At 29.1% G+C, this 17,446-nt stretch overlaps 1 protein-coding gene across 1 annotated transcript; it reads right to left on the bottom strand.

Moving 5' to 3' along the window:
- Positions 1-12,438: 12,438 nt before the first annotated feature.
- On the bottom strand, positions 12,439-13,706 carry LOC146919785 (transcription factor HEC1-like). Its single transcript, XM_085713188.1, has one exon. It carries the CDS (start codon positions 13,448-13,450, stop codon positions 12,695-12,697), a length of 756 nt encoding a protein of 251 aa, XP_085569314.1. The 5' UTR covers positions 13,451-13,706; the 3' UTR covers positions 12,439-12,694.
- Between the last annotated feature and the right edge of the window lie 3,740 nt (positions 13,707-17,446).

The following is a 17,446-nucleotide window of genomic DNA, read 5'->3' as shown; positions in this document are numbered from 1 at the left end:
GTTTTGAGACAGAAATTAGATTCACAGCAAATTGAGGTAGATATAAGACATTATCTATACTCAACTCCTGTGTCAATCTTATTTGTCCTCTACAATTTGCTTCTGTGGTATTTCCATTAGGTAAATTAACACTAATAGGTTCAATTTTAGTGCAATTACTAAACCATTTCATATCAAAACAAGTATGATGGGTAGCTCCTGTATCTACAATCCATCCAGTATCATCATGCTTATTATCAAAATTAGCATAACATGAATTACCTCCACTAGATGAGTAGAGATTGATACCTTTTACCACATTTGCTGAACACTTTGTCTCCAAATTACTCTTTTCCAGTAGAGACATCAAGTTCTGATATTGCTCCTTTGTAAGATTGATACCTGAACTTTCTTCATTTCTGCTTGATGATGTAGATGCCACTTTACTCTCTGCATCATCTCCATCAACCATATTTGCATAAGAGTTTCCTCCACCTCTTCCCCAGTTTGGTGGATAGCCATGCTTCTTATAACATGTTTCAACAGTATGATTTGTCCTTTCACAAAAAGTGCAATACCTTCCATTTCCTCTACCTCTTCCTTGAGAAGAGTTATTTCCTCTTCCTCTACCAAACTGCTTTTGTCCATTCACAGCATTAACCAAACTATTAGTGTCTTCAAGTGGTGTATTTTGAGTAGCAACAACACCATATTGTAGTTTTCTTTCCTGTTGTAGCACCATAGAAAAGACTCTGTTTATTGGTGGCATAGGGTCCATTAACAAAACCTGAGAAGCCACTCCTTGATACTCTTCATTCAAACCAATCAAGAACTGTATAATTCTATCCTCTGCTCTAAAGGCTCTTGCATTCCTCATAGCAGCACAAGTACATGCAATAGGGCAATTACAATGAGGCATTGGTCTATATTGTTCCAATTCTTCCCATAGACCCCTCATTTCAGTGAAGTAATCTGTAATTTTATGATTCCCTTGCTTCAAATTAGCAATTTCTTGATGTAATTGTGCAACCCTAATCCTATCACCTCTCATGAATCTATCTTTCAGATCATTCCACATGTCTATTGCATTTTCTATAAAAACAACACTTTGTGCAATAGAAGGTGTAATAGAGTTTATAATCCATGTATGTACCAGATTGTTGCACCTTTCCCAAGCACTCCGGTTCAGATCATCTTCATTAGGAATAGGTATAGAACCATCAACAAACTTGTATTTGTTCTTCATAGCCAGAGCTCTTCGCATCTTCATGGACCAAGCATGGTAATTGTCACCATTCAACTGTGGTGTAACACTCACCGTTGCTGAGTTCTCTGAAGAATGAACGAAGTAAGGATCAAGACTTTGATCTTGATTATTGTTGTTTCTTACCATGATTCAACAGAAAATTGAGTGAATTCTGAGTTTGATATAGAATAAAAGAAGAATTGAATCAAGATCTAGAACTTGTAACGAAGAAGAAAGAGGAAAAATCAAAAACAGAAATTGAAGAAAATATGATTCGTGTTCTATGAATTGAAGCACGTAATCAATGAGAAGAAATCAGAGTAGTGTTGATTGAGGAAGCAGAGCAAGACGAATCTTGCTCTGATACCATGTAAGAAGATGAAACCGCCATTGAAGGTGGTGAAAAAAGCTTGAAAGAGAGAGTGAGAGATAAACTGTTTTCATTGATAGTGAAAGGTTGTTACAAACAGTTTATATATACAATAGTGCCAGCTCATGATAACTCTAACTAACTAAATGCACATGAAATTACAAGTGAAATGAAATTGTAAACTACAAATGCACTTTAGCTAGTTGTCTTGCGCGCCAAGTTATCTTCCTTTGTGTTATTTTCTGCATGTGTTAATATGATTGAAGGGTTAAACATGTTTTTTGTTCCTGAAAGAGGAGAACCGTAACGTATTCTCTATTGTAAAATTGCTTTTTTTTGCTGTCTTATTCATGTTTGTCAGGGACATATATACAATAATAATAGGTTTAAATATAAATAATTACAAATATACTATTGATTAATGACAATAATATTCTATCAGTTCCCTATAAATATATCAACTTTTTGTTTTGATCTTGTTATTTTTTTTTTTTAGATATTTAGTCATCTAAAAGTTTTTCATCACCACTTTTGATCCCTATAGTCAACTCGTATATAACCTTCATATTTTTTAATAAATTTTTCCATAAATAGGTAGAATATTATGACAATATCTATCGAAAAATTTAGACTTTTTTTTAATAAAACATGAACTAAATATGAATTTTATGTTTTTGGATAAAAATTCATATTTAATTCATGTTTTGTTAAAAAAATCTATTTTTTGGAGAGATTTTCAAAATATTTTACACGTTTCTGTAAAATTTCATTAAAAAATATGAAGGCTAGACATTAGTTACCTTAAAAGTAGTGACAATTTTTTTTTAAGGAACTACAAGTCTAACACAAATTTCAGAGAGACGAAAACGAAAATTTGATATATTTATAGACTAAAAACATATTTTACCTTTAATAAAACATGATTTTAAAATAGTTTAGGGTGGAAAGACTAGGTGTTGCAAGTAGAAAAAGAGAAGTAGTGTTTTAAAGGAAAAAAAGTTCAGTACAGTATAAAGATACTACTGTGTTATTTATTTATTTTCACTCTCTCTCAAAATTTGTATTGATTATTGTCTATTTATTTTCTTATGTTCAAATAACACTGAGTTTCATCCTTCATTGATAGTTTGATTAGTAAACTAAGAGACGTTAAAGGAGTTTGAAGGAGGAGGTCTTGAATTTATAAATAATGATATATTTGTCTATAAAATAAAACTGAGTTAATCCAACTCTGAGAATGCAAAAATGTTAAATGTAGTTAAATGTAGAGGGATTTTTTACCCATTGCAACTCTATTCAGTTTAAAGAATTAATCTATATAATTGGACATATAAGATATAAATTTACACCTAAAATATAATGCTGCTTATAAAAAAAAAAATTTGCCTTTCGATTGCAACATTGAAACTAGATGAATTGGGCCCCTTATAGAAAGTTCAAGACATGTAAACCCAGTTTGGGATTTTGTCCTTTTAGCTTAAAAAATTGTTAGTTAACACTCTAAAAATACCAAAATACCTGCAATAATAATTAATTATCGTTCGCTTTCAAAGATAATTAATTGACGCTCATTAACTAATGATAATTAACTTTTGTTGGAAATTTTTTATTTAATGGTCAACGACACTTAAGTGTCGTTGCTACATGCCAATTTTTCAGTGTTGGATTTATTATTTGTAGGTATCAAACAAAAGATCATTTTCTTGTTATTATGGTTCAAGTGATCAAGCCATGTCTATCTGTTGGAAATCAAGTGTGAGTGATAATGTCCCACATCGATTAGAAATGGAGCAAACGTTGGATATATAAGAGAGGAGACCCATAAACCCACTGCCTTAAAGTTTTGGGGTAAGAGTGTGGTGTCTCTCTCTTAGCACGTCCTAGACGTTTAGCCCCTTGTCGCTCCTAACGTTTCCTAGACTCCCCAAAAAATTGGTATTAGAGCATGGCCATGCTTGCTGGGGGAGTGGGAGTGGGATCCTAGTGTGGATCAGCCTAGTGATGTGGGTGAGTCACACTTGAGAGAGAGATTGTTGGAAATCAAGTGTGAGTGATAATGTCTCACATCGATTAGAAATGAAGAAAACATTGGATATACAAGAGAGGAGACCCATAAATCCATTGCCTTAAGGTTTTGGGTAAGAGTGTGGTGTCTCTTAACATTTAGTTCATTGTTGCTCTCAACGCTCCTCAGACTCCCCAACAATCTTTATTTATTGTTTATTCTTATTATTAACATGACAGGGTTTGATTCTATGATTAGAAGTTTTGCTCAAGGTTTATGTTCATGGTTTTTGTTTGTTAGAATTTAGTATCATGTTGGAGTTCTTAAAGTCATGGAAGGCCTAGACTAATGTTGGAGTTCTTAAAGTCATGGAAGGCCTAGACTAGTTTAACCATTAATTAGTTTTTTTTTTCAATTGGTGAGTAAATTAATTTTATGATGAACGAATTAAACCGGTTAGGCCCTTTGAAATCTGAAAATTCAAGAGGTATACTGAAATCGCAAAGCAAGTACCATGGATAAGTGAATCTGTGGTACTTTTCCTTAAACATGAAGAGCTTTTTTCCACCTTTCCCCAATGGAAATTAGTTCTTTCTCCTTTTTCAACTTTTTTTGAAGAAGTTAAATTAGCCCACCAAAATTGGCATCTGGGAGTTCAACTTTTTTTGAAGAAGCTAAATTAGCCCACCTAAATTGGCATCTGGGAGAATCGAACCTGAGATCCTGAGGAGGAACACACTCCCAGGTCCCAAGCCAATACCACCAGACCAACCCAAATGGGTTCTTCTTTTTCAACCTATAAACATTTGTTCATGTTTTTCCTACTTAAAGAAGTGTGAGTAAATTAAAACGTGTCACAATGTGAGCAATTGAGAGTGTGAGTAAGCTGCATGCTATTCTTGCTTTCAAGTGAAAGAAGATCATAACAAATTGAAAGTTTTTGGCAGAGGTATCAACGGTACTTGAGTGCCGTTGGTCATTATGAGAGCTGTAGTTAATTGTGGTTGGTTCATTTAGTGAGCGGCAGTTAACTACAGTTGAAACCGAGCAAAGTTAAATGCTGTTGTTGATAGTAATTTGGTATTTTAAGGTCGTTAAAAAGCAATTTTGAAAGTTAAAAGAGCAATTTTCCCCATTTTGTATTGTACTTCCCTAAGAAGACAGTGGGCCTTTTAAAATGAAATTGTCATTCGGCCCAAATTATAAGCCTGTCTGCAATTACATAAGTAAATTATATGAACATTTCTTTTTAGGCCCCCCACATTTTAAAAAACTTTATTTTCTAACTTCGGTAAATAACTACCGAATGTTCATTTTAAAACCGGCTTATGAGCTGAGGAGTACCTCCTCTTTATAAACTCTTAATAAGAGTCCTACCTATCCAATGTGGGACTTGAGTTTTTCTCAATAGTTATGTGTCACCGTAAAGAGCGTTTAATTGGTTGGAACCCTCCAATGCTTGGTTGGGTTAAGCTAAATACTAATGGATCAAGCAAAGATAATGAAACATCTGATTGTGGTGATGTGCTGCAATGTTGCAATGGTGAATAGTTTGGAGGCTTTGTGAAAAGTCTTGGGTCGTGCAGTGCCTACATTATGTGAGAAGTTATGGGTTCCAAGCGGGTGGAGGTGAATGTTGACTATCTTGTTGTTTCAAATACCATTTGCAAAAGAAAGGGAAGCCCGGTTGGTCTGTCTTTGGTTTGTAAGATCAACAACCTTATTTCATAAGATTGAGAGGTGATGGTGAAACACTCGTATCAGGAAGCTAACCGGTGTGCATATGCATTGGTTAATTTCGATTGCTTGTTGGTTGGAGACCTTATTTATTTTAGTTACTGTCCTTCTTTTGTTAGTCACTTAGTGACAATATGATCTCCGTGTAATTTCTCCCACTAGACTTCGGCCCTCCTTAATACTCCCTCCGGTCCTTTTTACAAGAAACAAATAGGTCAACAAAAGTTGATGTATTTGGTCTATATTATGAACTAAATACGTCAACTTTAGTTGACCAATTTGTCTCTTGTAAAAAGGACCGGAGGGAGTATAAGAAATAAATAAGAAAGAGTCCATCTGACCCATGGTTTTAGTCAACCACCAATTGCTATTTTTCTCAATTGATCTGAAATGCAAACATGTATGTGTTCACAATGATATTCACGAATCCATTCGTAGCTACATATAACACATCTAATATATAATTTTTTAATCTCTTTTTCTAAGTTTAAGCTTTTGATTCCAACAAAATGATTTATACTTCTATTTCATTGCACATTCCATTAATAAAAAATTAAATTCCAACACAAGAGTTGAGTTTTTATATTTATACTAAGTCTGATTTAAGCATCACAGTTGATATGTCGAAATTACAATAATCCACGGTAATTTTGTTAAAAGTGACAATTTGTAATTTCTATAAATTTACGGTATATAAATATATTTCTAACATACTCGTTGTGATATCAAACTTCCAACTGACTTCAAAGAGATCAACCTTGCCCAATATAAATGCCAATGAAGTGGAAAAATAAGAATATGATATAGGAGGATCAATGTGTCAGAGAGGAGGACACAATGCAATGTACCCAATATAGAAAGAGGGTTGCAAAGTGAAGAGAGAGCGTATTAACGCATATGCAAAGTGCAGAGTCCTCTTGGTTGTTTACTTTTTTTTTTTTTTCTCTCCCAAAAATATAATAATTAAAAATCTAATCTCATTGGATATATTGGGACCCTTTTTCACATGGGCTAAATTCGCTAGAACCCTTTCCCTCCATATTCATCTCACCTTGCCTTTTCTTTTGATATACTAGATTTTGTTTTGAAGCAAATAATATATACTAGCATTAAAGTATGAAAAAAATAGTCTTAGATAATATTTGATCACATAGTGTAAGAAAAAAATGGAACATTTCTAAGGTATGATCCTTGAGACATGAACAACAAAATTATTCGACCTTGCCACGGGAGGCAACCTACTTCTTCTATCCTCAGCCACCGACGTCTTTATTTTATTTCAAAAGACCAGCTAGAAAAGTATGGGAGTGTGTGACGGCAAGATAGACGTGAACCATTAATAGTTATAGCATATAGTTTTTTATGAGCTAAATTTTTATAAAAATTTAGTATTTAAAGTCTTTAAAAGTGTTCATATATATCATTCGTTAGCATTTTCTAAAATATAGTATGTTTTTTATTTTGACAATCAACACTAATATCTAAACTTCACACAATGGGTAGAAATATAGGCTTAAATATGGTATTGGTCCCTGCAAAATAAGCCAGTTTTGGTTTTAGTCCCTGCAAATTTTTTTTATAGTTTTTGGTCCCTGCAAAAATAGGTCAGTTTTGGTTTTAGTCCCTGCAAAATTTTTTTATAGTTTTTGATCCCTGCAAAAATAGATCAGTTTTGGTTTTAGTCCCTGCAAATTTTTTTTTTATAGTTTTTGGTCCCTGCAAAAATTCTGGAAAAATGAAAAATTAATAAAAAAACTAAAAATTTTTTAAAAAATTCTGGAAAAATGAAAAATTAATAAAAAAATATTAAAAAATTCTAGAAAATTGAAAAATTAATAAAAAAATTAAAAAATATTAAAAAATTCTGGAAAAATGAAAAATTAATAAAAAATTAAAAAATTCTGGAAAAATAAAAAATTAATAAAAAAATGATAAAAAATTCTGGAAAATTGAAAAATTAATAAAAATGGAAAAAAATTTAAAAAGTACGGAAAAAAATTAAAAATTCTGGAAAAATTAATAAAAATAAAAAATGATTAAAAAAATAAAATAATCTAATAAAATCAAAAATAATGCTAAATTCTGAAAAAATAAAAAGATTAAAAAATTCTGAAAAAATAAAATTTTGAAATTTTCTAAAAAAAATTAAAATTCTGGAAAAATTAAATTTTCGAAATTTTAATAAAAATTCTGGAAAAATTCTAAATAAAATTTTAATGAAAAATAAAAATTCTGGAAAATATCTAAAAAATTTCGAAATTTTCGAAAAAAATTAAAAAGATTAATCATTTTTAAAAAAAATGAAATTTTGAAATTTTCATTAGTATTTTTCGAAATTTTGATTAGTATATATTCGAAGTTTCCCTTATTCTCGATTTATAAATACACAAAAGTTCCCGGTTTATAAATACACAAAAATTCCTGGAAAAAAATACTAATGAAAATTTCGAAATTTCGAAAAATACACAAAAAACCTAAGCTCGGTTTATAAATACACATATTTTTTCCCTTATTCTCGGTTTATAAATACACAAAATTCCCGGAAATTTTTTTGGAAATAAATACACTGAAAAAACTTAAGCTCGACATATATACTAATTAAATTTTCCAAAATTTTTATTAAAATTTCGAAAATTTCATTTTTCCAGAATTTTAATTTTTTCCAAAAAATTTCGAATTTTTTTTTCAGAATTTTATAATCTTTTTTATTTTTTTCAGAATTTATCATTATTTTTCATTTTATTAGATTATTTTATTTTTTTAATCATTTTTTATTTTTATTAATTTTTCCAGAATTTTTAAATTTTTTCTTATTTTTTTTCATTTTTATTAATTTTTCAATTTTCCAGAATTTTTTAATATTTTTTTTCAATTTTTTATTAATTTTTCATTTTTCCAGAATTTTTATATTTTTTATTAATTTTTCAATTTTCCAGAATTTTTTAATATTTTTTTCAATTTTTTTATTAATTTTTCATTTTTCCAGAATTTTTTAATTTTTTTATTAATTTTTCATTTTTCCAGAATTTTTTAATATTTTTTTATTACATAACTGGGGTTAGGGACTATTTCCAAAAACAAAAATTTTGCAGGGACTAAAACCAAAACTGACCTATTTTTGCAGGGACCAAAAACTATAAATTTTTTTTGCAGGGACTAAAACCAAAACTAGCCTATTTTGCAGGGACCAATACCATATTTAAGCCATTAATAGTTATAGCATATAGTTTTTTATGAGCTAAATTTTTATAAAAATTTAGTATTTAAAGTCTTTAAAAGTGTTCATATATATCATTCGTTAGCATTTTCTAAAATATAGTATGTTTTTTATTTTGACAATCAACACTAATATCTAAACTTCACACAATGGGTAGAAATATATGATACAAACTTAAACTTTGCAAGAATTAAGTCTGGTTTAATTAAAAAAATAAATAAATTTGAGATCAAATCTAACCTGGTATACGTTCTAGATTTAGGTTCCGTTTGACCCGACTTATTTTAGGTGTAGAAGTAGCTTTAAAAGTAAACAAAGTATTTGGAATTTGGAACAGAAAAAACAAGATTTGCCAAACATCTTTACCTTTATATCTAAAGTTCTTAATTTTACATTTAAGTTTAAAGCTACTTCTGCACCTAAAATAAGTCGGGCCAAACGGAACTTTACACAAGAAAAATAATCAATTATTTTTTATCAAGAGCTTCTTAAAAAATATGTTTGGCTGAACTTCTCCTTTTATAGAGTAAAAAAGTCTAAAATAAGTCGGGTCAAACACTACCTTATTATTAGTTATGCATTTATCATTTTCAAAAGTTTGATATGATCAATCACATACTTAGAATTTTATTCCATACTAAAGTTTTTAAATAAGTAATCAAATATATCCTTAAAGACTAAGTGTGTGTTTGGTTCTGCGGTAGCTAGAATTGAGTTTGGTTGAATTGATTTTGAGAGAATTGATTTTGATTAAAAGTGAGTTGAATGTAAATTGATTTATGTTTGGATACACTTCTGTAAAATTGATTCTTATCAAATTATGTTGTTTGGATAATTTGAATCAAAATTGCTTTTGAATGTGTAATTACCAAAAAGGGTTTTGATTGTATTTAAAACTAGGTGCAGATTTTTTAAAGGAATTCAATTGTGTACAAATTATTATTTAATTTTTGAAGAACTACTATAACATTTAGATATTACACTTTATTTTTGACGGAAACAATTCATATTATACTCCATTAAGAAAATCCATATTATACCAGTACTTATTTTTTGTCAAATTATATAATAAACTTAAAATTCAATATAATAACATAATAGAAAATATTTATTTTTTTGGTTGGAATATAACAGAAAATAATTGAAAGTTAATAGTAAGTATGGATTGTGCGTAAAAAAAATAGAAGCATGGTTCCGTGTAAGAAGAAATAGTTGGCCATAATAACATAAAAATAAATAATGTTATAGTTCCATAAGCAAAATAACAATAAGCATGCTTTGCGTAAATTACATATAAATAAGGGCAATATAGAGAAATAAAGACATAATATAAAATATTTGTCCAAAAAAGCAGTAGAATTGATTCTACTGATCGCAGAAGCTAAGAATACAAGCTTCTTGCTAACTCAATTCTAGGCTTCAAAATCAATTATCTTTTGTCGAAGCCAAACATAAATATTATGGGAAAATCACGTTTCTATTTCATAGACGTACGTTTTGGAGGTTGCAACGTGCAACCAAACAGGTACTAATGCTTATTGGTGCGAATAACATACCAACGAATTTTGACGAATGACTACCATCCCATGTATTCCACCAAAAAATGTGATAGTATGTTTCTATTAAGATTAATGCAAATGACGTGTCTGCCTTACAATTTCGTTGAATTTCGCACATTCTATTGAGAGGAAAGTGATGCATCATAATTACAATTACCAGTTGCGGTTACTTCCAATTGGTATGACTTGCACTATTATACCTCAATCTTCCGTCTAAATTTGTTCCTCACACTGCACTATTGGCAGCAACATGACCAATTCAAATTTGATATTTGCATGTTGCCAATCAACACGACCATATGAAAAGCTCTCTCCAAGATTTGTCCACTCATTTCCGTAACCTCATGCCAAATGCTCAAATTTTTGTATTTCGCAATACTCCATAAAATAGATGCAAAACGTGCAGCTTGGTCCTTAATTATTTAGCATTTGTAACAAAATAAAAATAGCACCTTCCACATTATAATTTTGTTCAGCATAATTTCGACTTCATGCCATAGAGCACTTGCTTGCCAAACTTGAATGGACAACAGACATTCAAATAAAATAGGAATTCCTCAAAATTGTTATTGCACACAACACAGCATAATTATAAATGTGCACTGTATTTTGCTATAGCAATTACGTATAAAATGCATATGATCACTCATCTTAATTTTCTCTGGTAAACTCACTTTAAAATCACAATTTTCTAGTCCAATATGACTTATCCTCAATTCACTATGCGTTAAAAGATATAGACAACATTCGCTGCTATATATGGTCATCTTACTTTGTGGCACAAAATTCTTATGATTAAAAGGGGATGTATTCAAAGTGTGACCAGTTCAGTACTACCACTCGTGTAAATGCAATGTTTTTTGTTTTGGTTACATAAATGCAATGTTTTATATATACGCGATTCATTTTAAATATTTGTTTTTAAGATGCATTAAATGAATAAAAATATTTACGTATTAAAATTTACATATTTTTGCACTGTATTGTCTTTTATAGAGATAATGAAAAGTAGATAACAAAATAAACAGAAATGTGTTTGCCTTTACCATAATAAATTCAAAATTGTGTGTGTGTGTGTTTTTTTTTAAATCGCCAAAATGGAATATATTACTACCATACACATTATACCCGACACAAGGTGTATAAGGGTACAATTCAAAATTGTGTTATGAATGTAAGTTTTCAACATATCAATATCATTACATAGAGTAAATCACAATACAAAAATCATAAATTTGTTGATGAGATTCTCTCGAGAGAATTTCACCGCGATATTCCAATGAAAATCCTCGCCATTCAATGCAAGTTTTCCACATATAAATGTAATTACATAGTGTAAATCACAATACAAAAATCATAAATTTAGGGATGAGATTCTCTCGAGAGAATTTCACCTAGACATTCTAATGGAAATCCTCACCATTCAATTATTGTTCAATGATATTTTTGATTCAAAAGAGCCTAAAAACAAAACTCATACACTAAGAACTGAAATATGAAATGTAACAAGTTCAAATCCGTAACATATTAAATATCCATTCATCAACCAACTAAAATCTGAATTGTCCAAATTTACTTAATTTACATAACAATTCTTTTTAAATGATTGTGACCGCATAAGATATAAACTAATGAGTGGATGAGATTTTACTTCAAAAAACTTCCATTTGGAAGGATATCCGTTTCCTAAATTTGGACAAAGATTGACTTGTCTTTTTTTTGGTTGCATTGAGGGCAGAGAGGTTTTGGTATTTTTTAGAATTAGTGATCCCTTGGTCTGTCTTCTAGTTATACTATAATATAATTTGACACATATGCATAAACGATCTTGAGTATCATCCTTTATATACTATTTTAATTTAAGTTAACTTATAAAAAAATCACGATGCAAGTGCGAATTAACATATATTTGCATGCATATATATGCACAAGTCGATCAAAATACATATGGTTATTTATGTAATTAGCCTTCAAATTTATAAAACATGGAAATTAAGGTCCAATGCTTAAAAATAATTAATGAAGAAAATCTACTCAAAATAATACTATTGACTTTTCTTTTGGGTGCACATGTTGACCAAAGATTGATGGACATTTAGGAGACAAAAAACAACATACGTACTACAAGTCTACTAGATCGGTCAAAGTTTTATATATCATTGAACCTGTACTAGTTTATACTATCATTCAAAAGATTTTCTTGCTATTACTTATTCAAACACTTTTTTTTTTTTTTTGAAAGATACTTATTCAAACACTTATATGATATTCTTTCTGATTAGATATAAGTCATAAGGTAAAAAAAAAAGTATATAGCTAGAAAAATTGGAGAACAATAACACAAATTCATCCATTAGCTTATTCCATTAATCTTTTGGAAATGGAAAAAATCTAAACAATGACAATATATAACACTTGGTTACAATATTCAAAGTTTAACCATAAAAAACCATATCCATCATTGATGCATACATTTTCAATATGTAATATATTTGGATATGGAATCAAATTCATTGATGTTAATAATTCAAAATATCAATTGGCAACAAATTTAAATTTCTCTCAGTATCTTTGTGAAGTGTCAACTAAGCATTTGTTTGGAAGTGGGACCCACCATTTGGCAAGGTGATGAACAACCTCTAAGCAAAGAAGAATAATTAAAATTAGCATTAGAAACCACTCCTTGAAACCCAACAACATTCAAAGGTCTATTTGCCCCAACTTGTTCCAACGTTTGAACTTGTTTCTTCAAAAACTTCACATAATGTATAGCTTCATCTAACATAGAAGCAGTGTCCATTTTTGTTCCACCAGGTACTAATCTTTGTAATATCCTTATTCTTTCACTAATTCTTTCTCTTCTATGTCTTGCTGCTACACTTTGTGGATCCTTTGAAATCTTCACATTCTTTCTCTTTGGTGGTTTAATGGTTTCTGGGTCTATGTTAATCGGTTGCATAACCGCCATTCGAAATATCATCTCTCTCATTGCTGCCATTGAATTCTTCTTCTCGGGATAGGAGAATGAAGAATTGTTGGTTCTTCCTGATGGGATTTGAACTCTGTTGGGTTGAAGCGACGGCGGTGGTGTCATTGGTTGTTGAAGAGGATAAGACAATAATGGTGGATTGATCAATGAAGGTGTGAGTGATGAAGTTACATTTGAGTTTCCATAAGGGAAATCATTGTTTGTGAGATTGAGATTGAGAGTGTTGTTATTGGTGTTGCTATAAAAAGGTTCATATGAATCAGGGAACTTTTCCATTTGCATCATCATTGTCATCATGTCCATGTTGCTTTCAACATTTCCCAAAGTTTTCAGTATGTCTTCATCCATGAATGTTCTGAGAGAGAAGACAAGGAGGAATGGAAGGAAGAAAGAAAGTGCAGAAAAATAGAGGCTGCAGGAGTAATGGGGAGGATGAGTAAAAGTGAAAGTGGCAGAGTATGGGAAGAGGTGGGAGGTGTGAAAGTAGAATTTGCAGTAGAGAGATGAAGGGGAAGAATAGTATAAAATAGTGTAGAAGTATTGCAGAGTGCAGAAAGTACTTCAGGTTTATATTATCTCTGTAATGTACCAACAACTACTGCACCAATTCTAGCAGGGTAATGGAAGCCCTTTTTATAGCAACTTTGGAGTGATTCACCTGATCAATTATTTGGTGTATTCACTTTTACTTGAATGTACTGTGAACAATATTGACTTGAAAGTTGAAAGTGATACACACATTGTTAATTAAAGGGCTCAACCAAAAGAAAATAATGTCTCTCCGTCTAATTTTTTTTTTTGTCATATTAGGCCATTTAACACAAACTAAGAATTTTTTTTTTTGAAAGAAAACATAAACTAAGAAGTACCAAATTATCTTTATTAACTATTAGTAGCTTCAAAAGTCTCAAACAAGTCCTATTGTAGATAGCATAGTTGGTAATTGCTTCCTTGAACTCATCTTTGGTACCAAATCTGGCTCCTAACACCCACTTAAAATTAGTCATCTTTTTAGGTATGGCAAATGGTGGATAATGCTCTTTGTTGGTATCATCTGAATCATCACCATCATCCTCTAAAATGACTTGTTTGAAACAATTCAAAAACTAAAAGGACTTGTTTGGGACTTTTGAAACTTAAAGAACTTGTTTGGGACTTTTGAAACTTAAAGGATCACTTTGGGAAAAACGAAAAACTTAAAGGACCTTTAGATGCATTTGACCTAATATTAATAATATGTAGAGTGAAAAATAATAGCTTGAGATTGATGCACATGATATTAATAGATGATATATTTAGAAAAAAATAATTAATGTTACAATGAAAATTGAAAAATAACAATTGTTTTGGGACATTTTTTTTTGGTTGCAAATATGATAATTCTAATGGGAAAATGGGAGCATCACAATGAAAATCGAAAGTGACACTCGTTTTAGAACATTTTTTTATGTAGAACAAATAGAGTATATGATTCATGAATGATCGATGAATAGCTAGTATGCCATTGTTTGGTCATCAAGAGAGTCTGACGGAGCATCACATAGGTCTAAGAGCAATCATATGTATAAAGAGAATTTAAAATTACATCTTCACCAAAAACCTTTAGAAATTAGGCACACGAGTCATCTAAATTATATGCTGATCAACATTCACTTTTTTTTTTTTATCAAATGTGAGACTTTTAACTTACACTTGTCTCAAAATATATTGCAGCTCAAATGTGACTCTATCCATTCATTTGGGTATATTTCCCCTCAAACATAAGTTTTTTTGTCCACATGCAATTACATTGTTGTTAACACTCATCACATCAACTAGACGCCATACATTATCAATTAGATTTTCGACATTTAGTAAGCATACTATGATACCACTATTAGATCATTTGGTGGTGTGTGTTGTGTGTGTGGAGATGATCATCAAAGAGAAATCGGACATATTCACCAAAAATATTAGGACATTTATGTATATGGATGATCTCACTTATATAATATTGTTATACATTCTTATTTTTATAACTCATACTTGCCACCAATATTGTTTCATATATATGTCTCTTTTTTTTTTTGAAAGATATATGTCTCTTTTTAAGTATCAGTAGTCCTGAATTTGAATTTAACTATAAAAAAAAATACATAAATGTTACAACTCTAATGGAAGAGATTTGTTATTTATGTGGTGCTAACTTACTTAAGGAATGAGTCTTTACAATTGTAAAGTGTAACCATTGTGTACAAAATAATTTTTTTGAAGGACACTTTGTACAAAATCTCTATTATATATATTTTCCTTGAAAAATTGTAAAAGTACACGTGGCACTCTAAATTGTTAATCATCATTAATGCTCTAATTAATGCTCTAATACACCTAAAACTTCAAATTTCAACTTGATGTTCCATTTGAAATTCAAATTTCAAGGCTTAGTGAAATAGGTAATGACAATCTGACCATTAAAAAAATTAATTTCATTTAAATTGTTTTAAGGTATGACTTTGATATTATTTTTGTAATTTTGAATAGAAATAATAATAATAATAATAATAATAATAATAATAATAATAATAATAATAATAATAATAATAATAATAATAATAATAATAATGATGATGATGATGATGATGATGATGATGATTTATCGTTATAACATTATTTAGATATCAAGTGTCTATATGCACAAAAATTATTGAATTTGTTTTAATGTATAAAACTTATAAAAAAAATATGAATCCTTACATTTTTTTAAAAATTACTTTCTTATATTTTTTTTTGTAATTTTAAAAAAAAACCCAAAATAGAGAATAAAAAAATAGTTTGCTTTAGAAGTTTATTAAAAAGGATGATGAACAATATCAATATAAATGCTTGATGGAATTAGCACAAAGAGAGGTTACAAAATTAAAAGAAAAAGATTTCTAATGATTTCGTTATAAATACTCCTTTTTGAATGTGCTTGGTATCAAACAAAAATACTAAAATACCCTTGCAAAATTGTCTATATAAATGATATTCGAAAGACCATTGCAAATTACATTGCTTCTTCCATGTATTCTCTTTTTCTTATTAGTTTCTTTGCTTCTTTTTTTTTTGTCAATCGTTGGTTGCTAATTTTTTTTTGTGTGAATGAGAAATATTTTGTTTGGCAAACAATATTTGATTGTTTATGCAATTTATTTATTTTTGAAAAAATATGATCTTTAGTAATAATCGTTATTATAGTAGTTTCCGTATTGTTGTGTTTTTTTGTGTCTTAATGATTATAACTATTTTTCTAACTATTGTGTTTTATTTATTTTTTTGAGAAAATCCATGTCACTGTTAGAGAACTCTCATGGTATGATAAGATACAGAGTTAGGATGAGAAGATTAACAACACTTTAATGGAAGATTATACATTTGTATTTTAGTTGTCATCTATTTTCATATTCAACCAATTCATTTTTTTGAAGGATCCAATTCATTTGTTTGCTTTACATATTGTAGTTTGTAGCTATATTTTGTTTTTTTGAATATGTGTTAGATACACTTTGTTTTTTCATATCATGTTAGAGAAACGAGTGTCATCTTTATAAACATCAAAACTCTTTTGTACATAATGTTTTGTATTATTATTTATTATTTAACCAATTCAATATATTTGTTTATTTTAAAAAATGCTTACCTTAAAATAAATATTTACCTTATAAACTTCTGTGGTCAATTTAGTTTATTTGTTTATTTGATTTCAATATTGTTTTATCATATTTCCTCAAAAAAAAATATTGTTTTATCATATTACTCGAATTATTATTTTACAAATTGAATGATGATATTGTTTAAAAGAGGAACTTATATAATTACAAAACAATTTGAAAAATATATATTATCTAAATTTTATTATATTTTTACACAAAAAAAAAAAACTTATGTATATTGCCTTTTTTTGGTCACTTATGTGTTTTTGATTGAATTTAACACTTTTATATTGATTTATATTTAGAAATATCATAATAAAAAATCATTAATGTATTTGTTCAAAATAAAATCTGTAATCAATGTTTGTAAACATAAGGTCATAAGTTTCTCATTTATTTTTTTTTTAAGGAAGTTTCTCATTTATTTATTAATAAGTTTTTAATTTTTTTTTTGTTCAAATATGTTTTTAAATTTATTTATTAATATGTTTGTAAACATAAGGTCATAAGCTACCTTTTCATAATTTCACATTTATTTTTTAATATGTTTTTTTTAATTTAATGAAACTAAATATGCAAAAGTACATGTGTATTGTTTCTCCCTAATTAACTGCTTACGTAATTTTTTTTTATTCACAAATTAATATGACCATTAATACGCACATTAAACACA

Source organism: Medicago sativa, chromosome 5, assembly GCF_051527215.1.
Source record: "Medicago sativa cultivar Bolivia chromosome 5, Bolivia_mono, whole genome shotgun sequence".
Lineage (NCBI taxonomy): Eukaryota > Viridiplantae > Streptophyta > Magnoliopsida > Fabales > Fabaceae > Medicago > Medicago sativa.
Note: the sequence above shows the minus strand (reverse complement) of the source record. Positions and strands in the feature narration are given on the sequence as shown.